General features: G+C 36.1%; 1 protein-coding gene across 2 annotated transcripts in view; it reads right to left on the reverse strand.

Moving 5' to 3' along the window:
* CDC73 (cell division cycle 73) overlaps positions 1-20,397 on the reverse strand; it is a 135,041-nt gene that overhangs the window by 42,842 nt on the left and 71,802 nt on the right. For both annotated transcript variants that reach the window (XM_058700586.1, XM_058700587.1), the window contains exon 11: positions 3,531-3,588. In XM_058700586.1, the coding sequence (XP_058556569.1) occupies positions 3,531-3,588 (58 nt within the window). The remainder of the gene's footprint in view (positions 1-3,530; positions 3,589-20,397) is intronic.

Here is a 20,397-nt window from a genome sequence, read left to right on the forward strand (position 1 = left end):
GCTAAAAACTTATAAAAATTTTTTATTTTTATTTATTTTTTGAGTGAGAAGACGGGGAGAGCATAAGGAGAAGGAGAGAATCTTTTTTTTTTTTTTTTTGAGAGAGAGACAGAGAGAGAGCACGCGCATGCAGTGGAGAGGGGTAGAGGGAGAGAGAGAAAATCTCAAGCAGGCTCCACACTCAGCGAGGAGCCCAACGCGGTGCTCAATCCCACAACACTGGGACAATGACTCCATACCAAACCAAAAGTTGGACACTCAACTGACTAAGCTACCGAGAGAGAGAGAGAGAGAGAGAGAGAGAGAGAGAGAGAGGGAGAGAGAGAGAGAGAGAGAGAGTCTTAAGCAGGCTCCATTCCGAGCATGGAGCCCGCCCAGTGTGGAGCCCAACATGGGGCTCAGTCTGACAACTGTGTGATCATGACCTGAGCCAAAATCAAGAGTCTGATGCTTAACTGACTAAACCAACCAGGTGCCCCAATTTTTGCTTTTAAAATGATGTACAGGCGGGTGCCTGGGTAGCTCAATCTGTTAAATTTCGGACCCTTTGATTTCGGCTGAGGTCATGATCGCACCATTTATGAGTTTGAGCCCCACATCAGGCTCTGCATTGACAGCACAGAGTCTGCTTGGGATTTTCTCTCTCTCTCCCTCTCCCTCTCTGCCCCTCCCCTGCTTACTCATACACACCCTCTCTCTCTCTCTCTCTGCCCCTTCCTCACTCACGCGTACTCTCTCTCTCTCTCTCAAAATAAATAAATAAAGTTTTTTCAAATATAGAGGCGCCTGGGTAGCTTAGTTGGTTGGGCGGCTGACTTCAGCTCAGGTCATGGTCTCATGGTTTGCGGATTCATGCCCCATGTCAGGCTCTGTGCTGACAGCTCAGAGCCTGGAGCCTGCTTCGGATTCTGTGTCCCCCTATCTCTCTGACCCTCCCCCACTAGCACTCTGTCTCTCTCTCTCTCAAAAAATAAATAAACATTAACAAAATAAATAAATTTAAAAAAATAAACTTTTCAAAAATAAAATAAAATAAAATAAAATAAAATAAAATAAAATAAAAATAAAATGGTGTGTAGGGACTGAGAACCTATGGGAGTCAAGCAGTAAGAGAAGACCTCACATGGATGAGCAGCAGAATATCTGTTATGAGACATTAGTTCACATTAATTTCAATCAGTTTAATTGCCAGTGCACCTCGGTAGAACAACTGAAAAAGAATGTTAGAATATTAAGAGTTGAAAAGACTCAGAGTTCCTTTATTTACATATGATCTTCCCCAAGGCCACAAAACTGGCTGGTAGAATCCAGCTCCCTTAACTTCATTTTATCACATGATATATTTGAACACCCTGATTTAGGTATTAGTGCCTCTCCCTACCCCTTTCCTTTGTCTGCCAAATGATTTTGAGACAATGATTTAGAGAAATGAGAGACAATTTTACATTACACAACACAAAACTGGGTTAAAATCCTCACTTAGGTGGTGGTATTTACTCTCTTAAACTCTTTCTGAATTTTTAAGGCAATCTTCTTTAGACTGACCAACTATAACCTCCCACCCTCCTTTCCAAAGAAAAACAATTCTGTATCAATCATTCAACTACCTCTACAGTATCTTTCTACTTCAGATGTTATATTTTTGGGGGCCAACTCAGTTCCTTCACTTTCTTCCTTCCTAAAGAGAGATCCTTCTTAGCTTTTCCTGGTTTCTGGCACTGAGTACATGGAAGGTATTCGACTAATATTTATTGAATTTAATTGCTCTTCTTTATACTCTTTAAATTTTTTTTTAATGTTTCTTCATTTTTGAGAGAGAGAAAGAGTGCAAGCAGGAAAGGGGCAGAGAGGGAGATGCAGAATCCGAAGCAGGCTCCAGGCTCTGAGCTGTCAACACATAGACTGATGCAGGGCTCAAACCCATCAACCGCTAGATCATGACCTGAGCCAAAGTCAGACACTTAACTGACTGAGCCACCCAGTTACCCCGCTTCCTTATACTCTTATAATGGCTTTTGGTAAGGTTCTCTACTTCCTATTAGTTTTTTATTGTTTATTTATTTTTGAGAGAGAGAGAGAGCAGACACACATGAGCAGGGGAGGGGCAGACAAAGAGGGAGACCCAGAATCCAAAGCAGGCTCCAGGCTCAGAGCTGTCAGCACAGAGCCCAACATGGGGCTTGAACCCATGAACTGTGAGATCATGACCTGAGCCAATGTCTGATGCTTAACCAACTGAGCCACCCAGGCACCTCTATGGTCCTCTCGACTTAAAAACAGTCTGACAGTCCTGTCATCTGAAATAAATGTATCCAATGTTCTCCAAATTAAACACGTGACTAATGGAGCATTCTTCTTCCCTACTCCTTCTCAAAAACAGGAATGAGAAAGATTTCAAACAAACTCACTGTCATTAAAAAAAAAAAAAAAAGCAAATATTAGTCGTGTCAAGATCCAAATGTATAGATCCAGGACACAGTGAGACAGCCTACAAAATTATTCCAACATAAGCCACATATAATCTTCACACCATACTTCTAAAGTGTTTCCAGAAATATTTAGTATATATAACCTACATAATTTTAGGGTTAGCTTGTAAATGTACTATGAATAAAAACACATCCAAATCCACACTACTGATACTGCCAAATTTAAGAGGAACATCGCCTAAATTCTTGCCTGTGCCTTTCTGATCCTTTTAATTTTTTTCACAGCATTTTCAACAGCACTAATGAAGTAAAAAAAGACATGTGGTATAGCCTAACACTGTAATTACGCTAAATATAAAAATAAAGCACACACCAAAGTCAAGCCCAAAGCACCTAAAATGGATATAATGTTGGTATCTACATGCATTTATAAACATCAATCTTTTCAGGAACTAGGAAGAGGGAAGAAAAATATTTCTAACATAACTTCAATAATGCCTTTGTTTACCTTACAAAACCTGGTTACAGAAACTTATATGATCAATAACACAGACATCTGATAGTCCAAGAATCAAAGCTACAGAAGAGTCTATTAAAATTATGGTGCTATGCTTCTAACGGGGGGCCGAAAAATCACATCCACATGTACTCTCAGGGAACTCAAACAAGGAATTGGTGAGGGGATGGGTACATATTGATAGCTTTTTAAAGGGACTCCTGGGTGGCTCAGTCAGCAATCGACTCTTGATTTCAGCTCAGGTCATGATCTCATGGTACATGGATTCGAGCTGTGCATCAGGGTGCAGAGCCTGCTTGGGATTCTTTCTCTGCCCCTCTCCCACTCACGCTCTCTCAAACTTAAAAAAAAATAAACAGTATTTTTCTAAGAATGTAAAAACATTTTAAAAAAACCTTATCTCTTCAACTATACCTATTGTTTTCAAATAAATGTTCTTATATTACTTTATAAATACTTTAATTAAAAATTCAATTCCTGCACAGCATTATACATATCAAAAAATTTCACTGTGATCATTAAAAAACAAACAAACAACAACAACAACAAAAAAAGAAAACAAAGCCAAAGTTTTATATTTTTACCTGGTCTTGGTACTGGCTGTGCTGCAGGAGTCTGGGTCTTACGGGCTGATGCACCCTCCTTTAAAAGAATAAAAATTGACACATGATGCCAGAGTTCCTTTACATAATAAACACTTTCATTTAATTACTGCAAAGAAATTCCATATTTAGCTCTCATTCAGTCAGCCCCTCTACTGACCATGCTATGATCCCAAGCATTAAAAAACAAAACAAAACCAAAAAAAACCCCTCATTTATCTTTTATGTTATTGGTCTTGAAGCAGTAATAGGAATCTTTGGTAGAAAATAAATTTAAACTGTTCATTACCACACAGTAGTTACCATAAGCATGTAATATTTTTCTAATATTCAATGATTTGCTTAATTGTTGACAATTTTAATATTCTCAGAAATATCATTATCCATTTTAAAATCAAGTCAATCTTTTTTCCATTGAACAATTTCAAAATAAATAAATGATACATAATCTCACACTAGAAAGATGTAAGTAATGTTACTTTGGAACACATTAAAAAAACCCACAAACATTTCAAATTAAATGCCTTTAAAATATTCAGGGAAAACAATCACATTTATAAAGATGAGATTTGTTACATTTAAGATCTGTTATGTTTATATACTCAGGAACAAATGCCTCTGAAATGTTTAAGATCTTAAAAAGCTATCTATACTGTACAGTTTACTATCTTTACTTTACAGTTTCAATCATATTCACACCAAACTTTTCATTATAACATTTTTTTCCTTTTCTCTCTCTCTTAAGTAAGCTTCACGCTCAGTGCAGATCACAACATGGGGCCCAAACTCACAACCCTGAGATGAAGATCTGAGCTGAGATCAAGAGTTGGACGCTTAAACAAATGAGCCACCCAGCCAACCCTTCATTATAACATTAAAAAAAAATTTTTTTTAATGTTTACTTATTTTTGAGAGAGACAGAGTTGAGTGAGGAGAGGCCGAAAGAGGGAGAGACAGAATCCAAAGCAGGCTCCAGGCTCTGAGCTGTCAGCACAAAGCCTGACACAGGGCTCGAACCCACGAACTGTGAGATCATGACCTGAGCCGAAGTTGGACACTTAACCGACGAAGCCACCCAAGTGCCCCTATAACATTTTTAATAGAAAGCTACAAATGTAAATTTCAAAACAACTAGTAATTTATGGAAATCTTACTCTAGTTGTACTCAAACCAAATGAAATTTGATAACTAGCAGGGAATTTACATAAATCCATAATAGAAAGCAGTTTTAGAATCACAGAAATATTTCTAAAGAAATGCTCCTAATTAATATTAATTTTAACCATAATACATTCTCTTCAAAACTTAATGATTTTACATAGTAAAATCATTTGGAATGGTAGACTATTATCACAGGTTTTTTTAAATAAACTAAATCAATTAAAGAGATTTTAGCTTTCCATACCATTGTTCCTGCATAAAGAGGAATAAACTAGATATTATATAATAAACATGAAAATAAAATAAATGTTATCCATATTACTTAGAAACCCTTATATGAAAATGCTGATTCATGGAGTGAGGTTTGAATACCCACAGAAACAGAGAAAAAAATAAATGAGACGGGAAGAAAGATAATGAGCACACACATATGCGGACATCTTTCTGTCTACATTTGACTATAAGGCTGGCTGGATCCAAATCAAAGCTCTCTTTTTTTTGAACAGAGTAGATGAAGTTCAGAATCACTAGAACACAGCACTAGGTGCAAACTGAGAACCATCCAAACCAAAACTAATTCAGCTGACTACTAAAATATACTCATACTATATGACCAGCTATGGCTATTATAACATGGGTCAGCAAAAAGTACAAGCAGATATGAGTACTATGGGGAAAAAAGTATTATCCGTTACAAATCATAACTCCTAAGTATGTTTATCTACTTTTGAGGACACTTAAAACTGGGACCCCTTTAAATGACAAAAATGGGTATTTTCTGTTGCAAAGTAAGCTATCATTGTTTGATGACCTTCTCCTTCTCCAAATTACTCCTTTTTGGCAATAAGCCTTTTAGGTTACTGGGGGAGGCATATGTCCTACGCCAAGTCAATCAAGAGTTCTCCCTCGGGATCTGTTTTACAAATTAGAACTAGCAAGTTATACCTCTAGTTGTATACAAGGCTACAAGGCAGTAAACTAAAAATTACAGATGATCCTACCTTTTGACTCATGGGGGAACACCCATCTATGAGGGACAGAATGACACTAGTATGCAAAAAAAAAAAAAAAAAAGGTGGAATATGACATCCCTTATAAAACCTATCTAGTTAAAATAGACTGCAAGGCCTATTCTCCCCCTTCCTCTTCTCGATTATGTGAACCTTTACAATTCTTCATCTCACCACTCTATGCAATTCTACACACATCTTACCTCAGTTAGTTGAGCAGTTTGTTAGTGTAACTGAAAAGAGTTTTATCCAATTTTGTCTTCTCAGATGTACTGAAAATTTTGAGTTGCCAAAATCATTATAACACTGCTTAATTTTGTAGTAAACACAAATAAGTGTAAGCGTAAGTGCAAGCACACATTCACACATTTTCTCTCTCACACCCACTGTGTATACACAGCTATAAACCTACTAAATAGGAGACTATGGGCTCCATGAAAAAGAGGGAAGAAATCTTTGCTAATCATGTCATTAGTTTATGGCTGTTTTAGGGCTCCCTAGCCAACACTAAGAGCTAAAAGTTCATTCCACTCTGATCTGCACTCTTTTGAAATAAAATTATGGAACTCATTGCATTAAGAACCTCATAAACCATATAAAAACCACCACCCTTTACTCTAAAGATGAAGAGACAGAGGTGAAGTTTTCCAAAGACTACAAAGTGGTATATCTGGCATACATTAAGAAACAGGAATAATAATTTGGCAGTAATATGCAAGAGACTGACACTTTTACATTTTTAAAGATATTTGGATTGGGGGAAAAAATAATACCCATCTGGGAAAATAAAGTATCAGCAAAAAAAAAAAAAAAAAAAAAAAAAACAACTAAAAGAGCTGACAAATTATGCTAACTGGAGAGGAAAACTTGCTTTCTCTTGAAAAGTCAGAACCATTACAATTTCTACTCAGACTTGAGGCATTCCAGAAAAGAAATAACTGATAAAGAATGGAGTGGGGTGACAGAGAAGTGATCGAATCATTTTTGCAAAACACAACAAGACAAAACAGAGTATACTGTTTATAATCCTTACTTGCCTTATTTTAGCAAGTGAGAAAAATCTAAAAATCTTCCGTTACTGGGAGACAGAATATTGGTTGCTGCTTAAACAAGTAGGAAATAATATAATATGTAATATCATAAGAAAAATATGTGTAACAATTGTCAGTATGAAAAAGAATACATTATATTTACTCAATTTGGGAAAATGCTATTTACATGCAACTTCATGAAATACTGAAATTCTAAACGAAGAATACACACAGAATATATACGCACACTCTACAAGTTTATAATCTACCCTCCTGACTACTGTATTTATGATGGCAAAAGTACACTGAGTGAGTCCTTTAAAGAAAAGTATTTTGGAAAAGCTATGTACAAAAAGAAAACTGTATCTTATAGACAAATGACAATGAGGCTGAAAACATAAAAGATTTCAAGAACAAAACACAAATTATAAGCACAATTCTCTTTCTAAATCCTACTATAACCCAGAAGTATATGCATACAATGTATGCCAACATGGAAAATAGAAAACACATTCCTAAAATATATTATATCTATAAAACATATAGATTTGATACCTATATCAATTCTTCATTGCTCTAGAATTCTTTACTTACTTGTCTATTTCTCTCAACCAGAATGTAAGCTATCTTAGGTCAGGGACTGTCTATTATGCCTCCAATGCCTATTCCAGGTTGCCTGGTGCATGGTACATCCTTAAAACTACACATCAACTAATTAAAACAATTCCATTTGCCTTAGAACTACTGACTCACAACTATTAAACTGTTTTAATCTGTTAAATAAAAGTGGTAGAAATATCATAAAGGATTATTGAGAGAATTAAACAACATTAATTGTTGTTTATTCATTCCATACACATTGTCATTCCATACACATTTATCAAGAGCACTGAGTACCAAATAAAAAACTGGGAATGCATCAGTATAAACAAAAGCAAGTATTTCTTCCTGCCTTCATGAAGTTTTGCAATCTAATGGAAGAGACCAGTGAAGGAATGAAAGTTCAAAAATTATAAATATAATCACATATACATTTACTTACTTGTAATATATATGTGTATTTTCTATTAATGTGTATGTGTATATATCTATATGTGTATGTTCAGCTCAGTTCCCAAAATAAAGAGCAACTAATAATTATTAAACCAACTTCTTTCCATAAAGAAACATTCTTTATAAGAAAAGAAGTGGCAAACCAAATTCAGCAGCATACTAAATTCAGTAGCATATTAAAAAGATTATATACCATGACCGAGTGGCACAGATTCCTGGAATGCAAGGATGGTTCAACATGAAACTCAACAGATACAATATATCACATTAACAGAATGAAGGGAAAATACATGATCACTTCAACTGATGCAGAAAGAGCATTTGACAATTTAATACCCTTTCATGATTTAAAAACAATACATACCCACCTTAACAAACTAGGAGAGAAAGTAAACTTCAATATAATAAAAACTTAAGCATGAAACATCCAAGCACCTAACATCATACTCAGTGGTGAAAGATGGACACCTTTTTCCTTAAGATCAGGAATAATATGTCTACTTTGACCACTTCTACTCAACATAACATCTGAAATTCTAGCCAGAGCAATTAAGATGAAGGAAGGAAGGAAGGAAGGAAGGAAGGAAGGAAGGAAGGAAGGAAGGAAGGAAGGAAGGAAGGAAGGAAAGAAAGAAGGAAGGAAGGAAGGAAGGGAAGGAGGGAGGAAGAAGGAGTAAAAGGCATCCAAATTCAAAAGGAAGTGATAAACTTATCTTTTTGCAGATGACAAGATTTGTATGTAGAAAACCTAAATATTCCACAAAACCTGTTACAACTAATAAATGAATTCAACAAAACTGCAGGATACAAAACAAAAACATAAAAATCAGCTGCATGTCTATACACTAACAACAATCTGTAAAAGGAATTATGAAACAATTCCATGTTTAATAGCATTAAAAAGAATAAAATATTTAGAAATAAATTTAATCTAGGAAGCAAAAGAATTAAAGTCTGAAAGCTATAAAATATTACTGTTAGGAAATTAAAGCCATAAATAAGTGGAAAGAGATCTATGTTCATGGACTGAAGAATTAATAATGTTAAGATTTCAATTCTACAGATTCAATGCAATCTACAGATTCAATGCAATCCCTATCAAAAACCCAATGGTATTTTTGCAGAAAGAAAAACCCATGCTAGATTTCATATGGAATCTCAAGGGACCCCAAACTAATCTTAAAAAAGGAAGAATAAAGTTGGAGGACTCACATACTCTTCCAGATTCCAAAACTTACTCAAAGCTACAGTAATCAAAACAGTGTAGTATGGGCATAAAGACAGACATATAGACCAATGGAAAATACAGAAAACTCTCAACATATATGGTCAACTGATTTTTGACAAAGGTACAAGACCATGCAATGGGGAAGGAAAGTCTTTTCAACAAATGGTACTGGGAAAACTGGATATCCACCTGCAAAAGAACCAAGTTGAATCATTATCTTACATCATAGGCAAAAATCAATTCAAAATAGATCAAAGGTGTAAATTCAAGAGCTAAAACTGTAAAACTCTTAGGAAAAATACACAGTAAAAGTTTCATGAGATTAAATTTGGCCTTGATTTTGTGGCTATGATACAAAAAAGTACAGGTAACAACGAAAGAAAAAAACAGATTAACTGGGCTTCATCAAAATTGGACTGCATCAAAGGGTGCTATCAGCACAGTGAGAAATCAACCCACAAAATGGGAGAAAATATTTGCAAATCATTATCTGATAAGGGGCCAATATCCAAAATATATAAAGAACTCCTACAACTCAAAACCACAAGACAAACATTCCAATTCAAAAATGGGCAAAAAAACTTGAATAGACATCTCCCCAGAGAAAGTGACAATTCTCAGTAAGCACATGAAAATATGCTCAAATATCACTAATCATTCAGGAAATGTACATGAAAACCACAATGAGGTACCACTTCTACCTGTTAGGACAGCTAATGTCAAACAAGCACACACAAAAAACAAACTGATAATGATGTGGAGAAACTAGAACCCTTGTGCATGGCTGGTAGGAATGTAGAATAAGCAGCTGCTGTGGAAAACAGTACGATGGAACCTCAAAAAATTAAACATAGAATCACCATGTGATCCAGCAACTCCAACTCTTGGTACAGAACCTAAAGAATTCAAATCAGAGACTTGCACAGGTATTTGTACACTGATGTTCCTAACAACATTATTCACAATAGCCAAAGGGTGAAAACCCAAATATCCACTGACAAATGAATGGATAAACAAACTACAGTTTACATGTACAATGGAATATCAATCGGCCTTAAAAACAGAATGAAGTTGATACATGCTATAACATGGATGAAAATCTTAAAAATACTAGGCTAAATGAAGTAAGCTACACACAAAAAGACAAATACTGTATGACTGCAATTACATGAAGTACCTAGAAGAGTTAAATTCACAGAAATAAAAAGTAGAATAGTGGCTACAGGAGCTGAGGAGAGGGCAATAGGAAATTATTTAATATGTACAGAGTTTCAATTAGGGATGCTGAAAATGTTCTGGAGACACAGAGTGGTGATGGTTGCATAACATTAGGATATACTTAATGCCACTGAACTGTGTACCCTTAAAACATTTATAAACATATATGTATATATACACACATATTTATATAAATACATATATATAATTCAACAATAAAAAAATCTTCTTAAAAAAGTATAAAATATGCTTTAAAAATAAACAGTCGGGACACTTGAGCGGCTCAGTCGGTTGAGTGTCCAACTTCAACTCAGGTCATGATCTTACAGTTGATGAGTTTGAGACCCACGTCAGGCTCTGTGCTGACAGCTCAGAGCCTGGAGCCTGCTTCGGATTTTGTGTCTCCCTCTCTCTCTGCCCCTCCCCTGATCATGTTCTGTCTCTCTCTGTCTCAAAAATAAATAAACATTAGGGGAAAAAACTTTTTAAATAAAAATAAACACAGTCCAATTACAAATGATGGCAGACTTTTCAAGGGATGTCTACTGAGACAACACCCAATTTCCCCTTTTCAGAGCTGGACTATACCCACAAGGGATAAACTCATGAACTACAGTGACCCTATCAAATCTTCTCTTCTTTGGAATTATGAAATCCATACTGAGATATGCCCAGCAATGTGAGCTACAGTTATCTGTAGCTGTAGCCTGTAGCCAGACTGGTTTTAAGGAGGACTGTGTATACAAAGGACCAGAGAGCTGGGGTGCAGATGCAGAAAAAGTGACAAATAATCATATGGCACCACACAGAAACAGAAAAGCTTCTTTGATTCCTGAAAGTTTTCTAATCTCTCACTGTGTTCTTTAAGAAAGGCCAATTTATATTTCTCAGTCTTGGGTTATGCAGAATATTCTTGTACCATTATCATGTATTTCCTTTTCTTCCTTTGGCTGACTTGAGCAAGTTTCTGCTATGTGAAATCAAAGAAGCATAAAGTAAATATTTTAATCTCAATGAAGAAAAAAGAAAAATTCTATCCCTATCCAAATCCACTCATAGAATTAAAACTTTGACCTGGGAATATACATCTTCTTTATAGTCACAGACAAAACTGAAATACAAGTGTTAATGAATAACATAAGAAGATATTCATTGATTAAAAAAACTAAATACCAGTTTTCCATTCATCATTCTCTAGAATGCTTCCAGAGGATAACTGTGAAGGTTAATTTTATGTGTCAACTGGGCAATGGAGTGTGCAGATAATCTAGTTAAAACATCATTCTGGATGTGTCTGTGAGAGTATTTCTGGATAAGATTAAATAACACTGGAATCAGTAGACTGAGTAAAGCAGATTGTTCTCCCCAATGTGGGTTGGCCTCATTTAATCCACTGAAGAAATGAACAGAACAAAAAGGCTGAATGAAAAAGAATTCACTCTCTGCCTGGCTGTTGTCAAGGTGGAACATCAGGACTCAGCCTCAGACTTGAGCTGTACCATCAACTCTCCTGGGTCTCCAGCTTGCTGACTGCAAATCCTGGGACTTTTCAGTTTCCACAACCACATGTGTCAATTCCTCGTCATCCATTCATCCACCCATCCACCCAATCCATCTAATCCATCCAATAGGTTGTTTCTCTGGAGAATCCAGACTATTACAAATACAGTAACTGAAATTTGGATCAAAAGAGAGGAAAAGAGAGTGAGACAAAACACAAAATCTTTAAAGGGGCATTCTTATATAATGGGAAAATGTCAAAAATTTTTTCATTTATTTATCTACAGATTAAAAACTTATATCCACATAAATGTCAATGAAATATTTAATTATAAAACTGCAAATCAGAAACAAACAGAAGTATGGGAATTGATCTCCTTTAATATCAAAATCAATAATGGTCACATGCCTTTCTAGCACAAATGAGCAATTCTTTTATATGTGTCACTAAGGTTTAATGCACAATGTTCTCATTTAAAACTGGTGGGCTTGTTTTTATAGTGGCAGAGGGACTGGGTAAGGGATCATCTGCATAACTTATGGGTCCATAGACTAAAAACTGATGTAATCAGAGGCAGTGTAAATCAGTGCAAAAAAACTTGACTTAGAAGTCTTATATTCCAAGGGCACCCGGTGGTTCAGTTGGTTAAAGCGTCTGACTTTAGCTCAGGTCATGATCTCGCAGTCAATGAGTTCAAGCCCCACGTTGGGCTCTGTGCTGACAGCTCAGAGCCTGGCGCCTGCTCCGGACTCTATGTCCCCCTCTCTCTGCCCACCCCCTCGCTTCTGCTCTCTCTCTCCCTCAAAAATAAATAAATGTTAAAAAAAAAAAAAAAGAAAGAAAGAAAGAAATCTTATATCCCAGGTTCTAGTTCTGGCTATGACATATTAAAGTGGGGAGCTCTGAGAAAATGCCATCTCAGGGTCTTCATGAACTTGCCTCTAAAATGAGGAAACTAGATTTCTAATGATTAAAAAGGCCTAATTCTGCTCTAAAATTCCATTATTCTAATATAAGTAATACCCTGTCACTAGGAACTATGACACTGCAGTACAACCTCAATGTCCAGTTAAATGATTAAGTTTAAAGACATAATTCAACATGGGCTTCTTGGTATAGCCATAAACATGTGCTCTTCTTTTGTTCCATGTGAATAAAAACATAATATTCTCCTGCCCAGCTCCCTCTATCAAAGGGTACATGTTTGGAATTAGCTAAACTTGGTTTTTTGAGAATCACATAATTATAGCTACTGGGAATAGAGGTAGAAAAGAAAATAACAATATTTTAAGCTTTGAAAGAAACCATTCAACATTTTACCATTTAATATAATTCAATAAACTGACTGAAGAAGCCAAAATAAAACACAGACGTGTATATATTTAACTATTTGACCCCCACATTCCCAACACAGAATCAACTGAAATGTTCTGCAACACTACAAATGCCAGAAATTTTAATAAATATAAAATCTGTGAAAAATTTCAGAGAAAATATAGAAAAAATTCAAAGTCAGCTAACTATGAGAATATGGAAAAGAAAGAGACTCAGTATGTTAGTAAATGATCAGGGAGATGGTAAAAAATGGATGGTACAACAGAAACAAAAATTTTCATTTTTCACGTTTTGGTTCACTAAAACGCAGCAACTGTATTATTTGTGAGACATCATGTTATTTATCTGAAGGGAATAAAAATACTAGAAAAGCATGAAAAATTAAGAAGATAAAAATGTAATGCAAACCAACCACAACTGGGAAGATCAAAAGTATCAAAGGAGTGAAACTGAGGGATGCCACAATGAATTGCATAAAACAATTTCAAATGGTTTTTGAAAAAAAACTTAACTATATAATATTTTCTTTCAGTTATTTTGTTATCTATATAATAATCTACATATCCATTAGCTCTATCAATTCCTTCAATAAAAGGAACCTAATAACATATCTTATATCCCCCCCCTGTAGCTTGCATATAAAAAATTCTCGAAGTATTTATTGAATATAAGTGAATCTTTTAGGTATCTTCTAAGAACCTGAAGAAGGGGAAGAAAATCAAACCCTAAAGTTAAACATTACCCCTTCCTAATCCTATAACCTTTGCCTGCTTCTTTTCTGCTTTGCAAAGTTTCTTTATACTAAAGTTCCTATTTCCAATCAGATCATAAACAATCACTCTGAAGAGAGCTCCATGAATTTAGAATTAAGTATATTTACGCTCCCAGCTCTTCTCAAAAAAGCCCTTTGGGAAAAACATTCTATTTACTTGTTACTTTTTGCTTTCTTTCCTTAACTACTGAAGCTATTAAATAAAAAGTATTTTCTGATACTAATAATTCATATGTGAATAATTATGCTTCTTTGTGAAGTTTTAAGCAGTTTTAAGTTTCAACATACTACATCTACTTGAACTTACAAATTGTTTGTTATACTTTGTAATGAATTAATAGTGTTTAAATTTTTAAATACTATCCATGTATTCAGTTGTAAGGAGTTAAGATGCTTGAAATAACTTATTCAAAGATGCTGACCTAGTGAGCTTCACACCCCTATCCAAACTCAATATGTCTGTCTCCTTTGTGTGAGAAATATTACACATTGATCCCTCTAACAATCTGAAATGAAATGCACAATATAAGCAACCTATGTATGTAATGTAATGAAAATCAATATCCTAATACAAAAATGAAATTTTATAAGAAATTTATGATAAGCACAAGTATTTCAATGTGAATCTCAGAAATTACACCAGAAGACATTATGAATTAATCAAATACTAGTACCCATTCAAAAAATCACAGTGAATGTAACAATCACACATGTCCACAACTGGTATACTCTACTGGTTAAGTCAACTACTATAAGCATCACAGCCACAGGCAACAGGATTTTTCAAAATGGCCAAGTTCAGAACAAAGTTGAATACAATCTTCAATATACACTGTGGTTGTATACTTAGGGAAATTCATTGCATGTTAAAACTTTACAAAATATACTTTGCATTTCAATTATGTTCTAGGTTCATTTAAAATTGTACCACCCACTACAGACCTCCTTCCCTGGCCTCACTCACTAAATGCCCTTCAATTATTTTGTCAACCAAAAATATTTCTAGAATACCACCTAGGAAGTATTATTTCTCCATTGAGAACCAAAGCTCTAAACAAGAGCATCTCCCGTGCGTCAAATAACAATTGTAAGAAGCCAGCTGATTTATGCTTAACTGAAATAGCTATACTACTAAGAAACTGAAGAATATACAGGCATAATATAAACTACTACTGATTTTCATGCTTATCTTTTCCCTTAGGATCATTAACAGTTTGCATGAATTAAAACTATAAGGATATTGATAATTAGTTCTAAAAGTGACCCTTAAATTTGGCTCTGCTTTCGAGTCAAAAGAAATTCTTAGGCAGTATGAATATTTGCTGCACAAGTTAGTGAAAACTGAAGAAGAATAAGGCAGGCAAACACTGACACTTGTGGTCATTCTGAGATTGCTAATTTACAATCAGGCTAATTCCTGCTTTGTAGGTCCGAAGAAAAGTAAAACTGGTTCATAAATCATCTACTGACTTCAAAGGAAAATTATAAACTCTTAATGAACACAGTTAATTTTTCTTCAAAAAGAGAAAACTACTAATAAAAAAATCCAAAAATATGCCATTTGTCCATATCTTATATATAATGAAAAAGAGTTCAACTGACTTTAAGTCAAAAGATATAAACCTCAAGCAAACATTACTGTGCAGAACTGTTGACTGATCTCAATTAAAACTAAAACTGGTCTCTAAATAACTATGTCAAATGGCATTTTTCAGAGTACTATGGTGGAAATTACACATGATCCAAAACATTAAGATTTTTCTCCAACATTGGAAAAAAAGAACTAGTTCTTCATGTGAGCACTGGCTGAAAATAAAAAACTCGCTGGCATTTAGGGGCCAATTCCTCATGCTAAAGCACAAACAGGAATGAAGACCAATGTAGGGAAAACCAGATTCATGTCTCCTCTTCTCAAATTATTCAAGGATATTTACTCATTCTCAGTGAATCACCTTGCCATGGTTGAATTGTTATCCCCCACTCCCTTTTCTTCATTTTTTTTTAAAGTTTATTTATTTTGAGAGAGAGAGCACAAGTAGGCAAGGGCAGAGAGAGAGGAGACAGAGAATCCCATGCAGGATCCCTGCTGCCAGCCCAGAGCTCAATGCAGGGCTTGAACTCACAAAAACCGTGAGATCATGACCTGAGCCGAAATCAAGAGTTGGACGCTTACCGATTGAGCCACCCCAGCACCCCTCTCCCTCATTCTTTTTACCAAGGACATTTAGTTGAATTTATACAGAAAGTAGAATTCCATGAAATGACTTATCTTTACTATCAGTGAGCAAATCTATACCTATTTTATCATGTAATAATAACTCAAAAGCTACTAACCACATGAATAAAGTAACAATTACTTCTGTACTCAATAGAAATTAAGAGTCAGGAGGCACTGCAAATCCTGTCTTTAAATTCTGTCTCCTAGAGAACTACTGTAGACATGCCCAGGAAAATCCAAAAAAACAAAACAAAACAACAACAAAAAAATACTGGACAGTTCTGGCCAAAACAAACAGAGTAATAACAACCTACTTCTTCCATCAGGGATGTGTTATAAGATTAAAAAGTAGACCTATGGAAGTAAAAATTACAAGGCATTTATGACTATAAAACTTAATAAAATAGCTGCCAGTTTGCTGAGTGTGACAAAACATGTCACATTTACTGAGAAAGTTTAACCATAGAATTCAGATGTTAAAAGAAACTAGACTAAAGGAAGAACTTCTACAAGCTTGCCTGTCATAAGATTTTTACAGTTTCTCTTGGCTGGAAACATGCAGGTTGCTAGAAAAAGTCACTAAAGGAACTTTTATCTCATGTCTGCTGTTTTTCTGTACTTTGTGTAAAGTGCTTAGCTAGTTTAATTTAAACTTAAGAAACTGATGGCAGGTGTACCTAAAGTTTAAAGTACATTCTGATTAAGTACACAGGCACCTTCTTATTAGTTTCTAGGAGTCTCTTTTGCTACATTAACCCTTAGAGCAAGCATAACTGAAACAACAGTCTGCTGGGAATTCAGGGGCTCCAATCAGTACTGGGAGAACCATTAACCAGTAGGTTATCTAATAACGCTCTCTTAATAATCAAGATCTATAATAAATCCAATGGGACATGAAAAAAGAGCCAAATCAAAAGAAGTAGCAAAAATAATTGTCTTATCCTTCCTAGAGAAAGGACAGGGAATATGTCTAAGACTCTGTTTCCCTAATATTTAATAAACTGTGCCTAACTACATATATTGGCAAAAAATAGTTTTATCAATATGTATTTGATAAGTGAAAATATAAACCAACATCCATTTATAATTCTATGAATGATTTCTGGGTATGCTGTGCCACTCCTATAAAAAACTCCCCACAAGTTCTCCAATGTTATACAGTATAATGGTTAAGAACAGTGCATAAATACTTACATAATCTTGCTTTAATTCCCAGCTGGACTCTCTTATCACTAATTAGCTGATATCTGGGATAATTATTTTACAACTCTAAGCACTGGCTCATCTTTAAAATGGGTATTCTGATACTAAAACTATTATGAGGAAAAAAATTCTTTTACCTAACAATTTAAGTAGGCTTAGCATGTGATCTGATTTTGGGTAAATAATAGTCACTGCTGCTAGCTGCATAGTCAAATCCTATGTAAGGAATTACTGATAAATACAATACTGATCTTCTAAAATCCACTTCCACTTGTGTAAAATACATTATTTTAAGTAGGCACTTAAGCCTTATTCTGCTACCTACATTTAAGTAAAAAAAAAAAAAAAAGTAGTGAGCATGTAATATGAGTGGACATAGGAACTAAAATAAAAACCTGGCTTTCAATTTTCTCCTTCGTATTTAACTAGGAAAAGCCAAAGCTCTAGGCCTTAGGCTTCCCATTTATAAAACTCTTTAACATTCCTTCTAGCATTTCTGGCAAAGTTGCAAATACTCCTTAAAAAAGAGGAGATTCCTACAAGTACTAAACACATGTCATCAGCTACACTAAAAAATAGGACAGGCTCAGATCTCTGGAGAAGGATCTCCTCTGAGCCCACCGGTGGGCTTCCAAGATCTCTGAGTGCCACTTGGTTTTTCCACCAGCGTTCCAGCCTGGTTCCATAACATATTTGGTTCCCTGACTGGGGAAACCCAACTGCCCTGGCCCACTGTTGCCACCGGTTTGGGAGAGGGGCCGAGGGGTGACAGAATGAGGAATTGCAAGGGAGAAGGTGTGCCCTGCCTGAATTTCGGCAGTCTCCTGCTCGGTTGCCTCGGGCCGGCCCCATTCCGCTGTCCCCTCTGGACTCAAGGAGACTTGGCAGGTGAGGACCTGGACCTGACGTCAGAACCGGTAAGGCCGGGGCCCCAATCTAGTGAGGCCCACTGGCAAGAGTGGAAGTGGGACCTGATCACTCCCTGGAGACAGACCTCAGATGTCTTACAGGAATTCTGTGGGAGGGAATGTAATAACCTCTGGTGTGTGTGTGTCAATGTGCGACTCTGTCTGGCTCGCCTGCCAAGTTCGATTCTGTGGCTCCACAGAGGGGCACCCTTAAGGTTTCCAAAAGCCCACAGAGCCTGAGTGGGCCTGTGGGTGATTCTGTGGTGAATAGCATACAGTCTATGGCGGCATCGGGATGGGGAAGGTCCAGCCGCCAAAAGGGGGGAAGCCCAGAGCCCCCCCTTAGCAAAATACCAATGTGTCTACTACAAGGAAAAGGGAAAAGAATGAGTGCCCGAATCGGAAGGGGCCTCCAAAACCCAGCCGTTATCAGAAGGAACCTTGAGAAGGGGGCCTTATTGGTTTGGCCGAGATAGAATCAGATTGAAGAGGACATTGACTCTCTCTCTGCTCCTCTGCCTAAGATGTGAGGGCTTCTCCCTCGTTCATTTCCCGGGTTAACAACTATAATTGGAGCCAACTGTGGTTAGTCTACCTCGGGATGGGGACTTTAAGGAATATTCTCAAGCAGTTGCTGAAACTCTATTTGTTTTGGGGAAATTCCAGGTCTTCACTGGCCTGATGTGGACTCCCTATTTCCACTTTGGTGAAAAAAACATGGCGTCTGCTCCTCTGTCTGAGCTAAGGTTTTCAATCAGGTTTTCCTTCTCTGCCTTCTGCTGGCACCTTGCCTCTTCTGCCTTCCCCTCCCCTCCTGTTTCTGTGCCAACTTGCATGTGGTCCACATAACTGGTTCCTATACCATCCTCAGTGCCTCAGGTACCACTGGCTCCTCCTCCCACCCTCGAGGTCACGGAGCAAAGTGCATCCCCCTTGGACCACCCACTTCAGAAACCTCCACTGGTGTCCCAGGTGAAAATTGACAATGGGGAAAGACTGATTGACTTTTAAGTGGATGCAAGTGAAACTAATTTAAGTTTGTTGGCTCTGTCTTTAAAGTTATCAGCATTAAATATGAAACTTCTATTCTACCAAGGTTGACTAAAGATCAAATAAGCTCATGTTATCTCTGCTGCAATTTGTTAGCAAAAAGATGACTTAAAATGATAGTTAATTTTGTCTATCCCAAACTTTTCATGGGTAATTGCTAAGATATCTTTCAAATTGGTAACCTGAAACTTTAAAGTTTTGATTGCATGATGCAGTGCTAAAGCTTTGATTACTGAACATAGGTTTGTGTTTTTAACTTCTTATTGCAGAGAAACTAAGGCTATTTGGACCTATTGGAAAACATGCATTGTGCTTAATTGGTTCGTGAATTTACCATCTGAAGTGTACCAACCCTGTATGTAGGAAAGTAGGAGGTATGCAAGACACATCTTTTATTGAGGGTAAAAGAAAATAATGTTGTCCTAATTGAGACTGGCTATTTGGAGAGAAATGGTTTGGGGACAAAGTTTGAAGGCAAAGGAAAGTTGTAGAAGGTTCATGCAGGAAAATCTTTGGAAAGCAATTTTATGTGTGCTCAGGATGGACTAAGGTTGAGATGCATGGAATTTTAAAAGTACACTGGTATAAGGCTGAAATTCTGCTTTTCTCTCTCTTCAAAAGACAAAGTTTTCTTCGACTGTTGAAGACAATGTAAACAAAGGTTTTCTTCTCTTTTGACTGCCAGGAAAACCAAAGCTTTAGGTTTCATTTGTATCAGGTCTTTGACTGCTTAGTTAAAACTTCTCAGTGTTAAAGGAGCTAGATTTTGCTAACAACTATATAATGCTATAATAAATAAAGTTTTAAATGAAGTCTTTTTGACCAATTAGGCCCTTTTATTTGGGATGCTAAGTTGCTTGGAAAAGCACTGTCGCACAATGGTAAACCTTAGGATGTACTGCACTGGTAAATGCTGTTAACTAATTACTTGAAGTGTTATGTGTCACAGAAATAACCAAATTTCTTTGCCAACTGCATCATAATGACCAATGTCTATTTCTGAGATTTTTGTCATTTAGATTTGTAAAAAGGACCTTGGGGACAAATACAGGTATTTGAAAGATTTCCAGAACTAAAAAGCTGCATTCAAACTGAACAAGAATTAGGAACATGGGACTAAATGAAAATGTTTGCTCTTCCAGATTAAGGAAACTTTCTCTT

Source organism: Neofelis nebulosa, chromosome 15 (assembly GCF_028018385.1).
Source record: "Neofelis nebulosa isolate mNeoNeb1 chromosome 15, mNeoNeb1.pri, whole genome shotgun sequence".
Classification (NCBI taxonomy): Eukaryota; Metazoa; Chordata; class Mammalia; order Carnivora; family Felidae; genus Neofelis; species Neofelis nebulosa.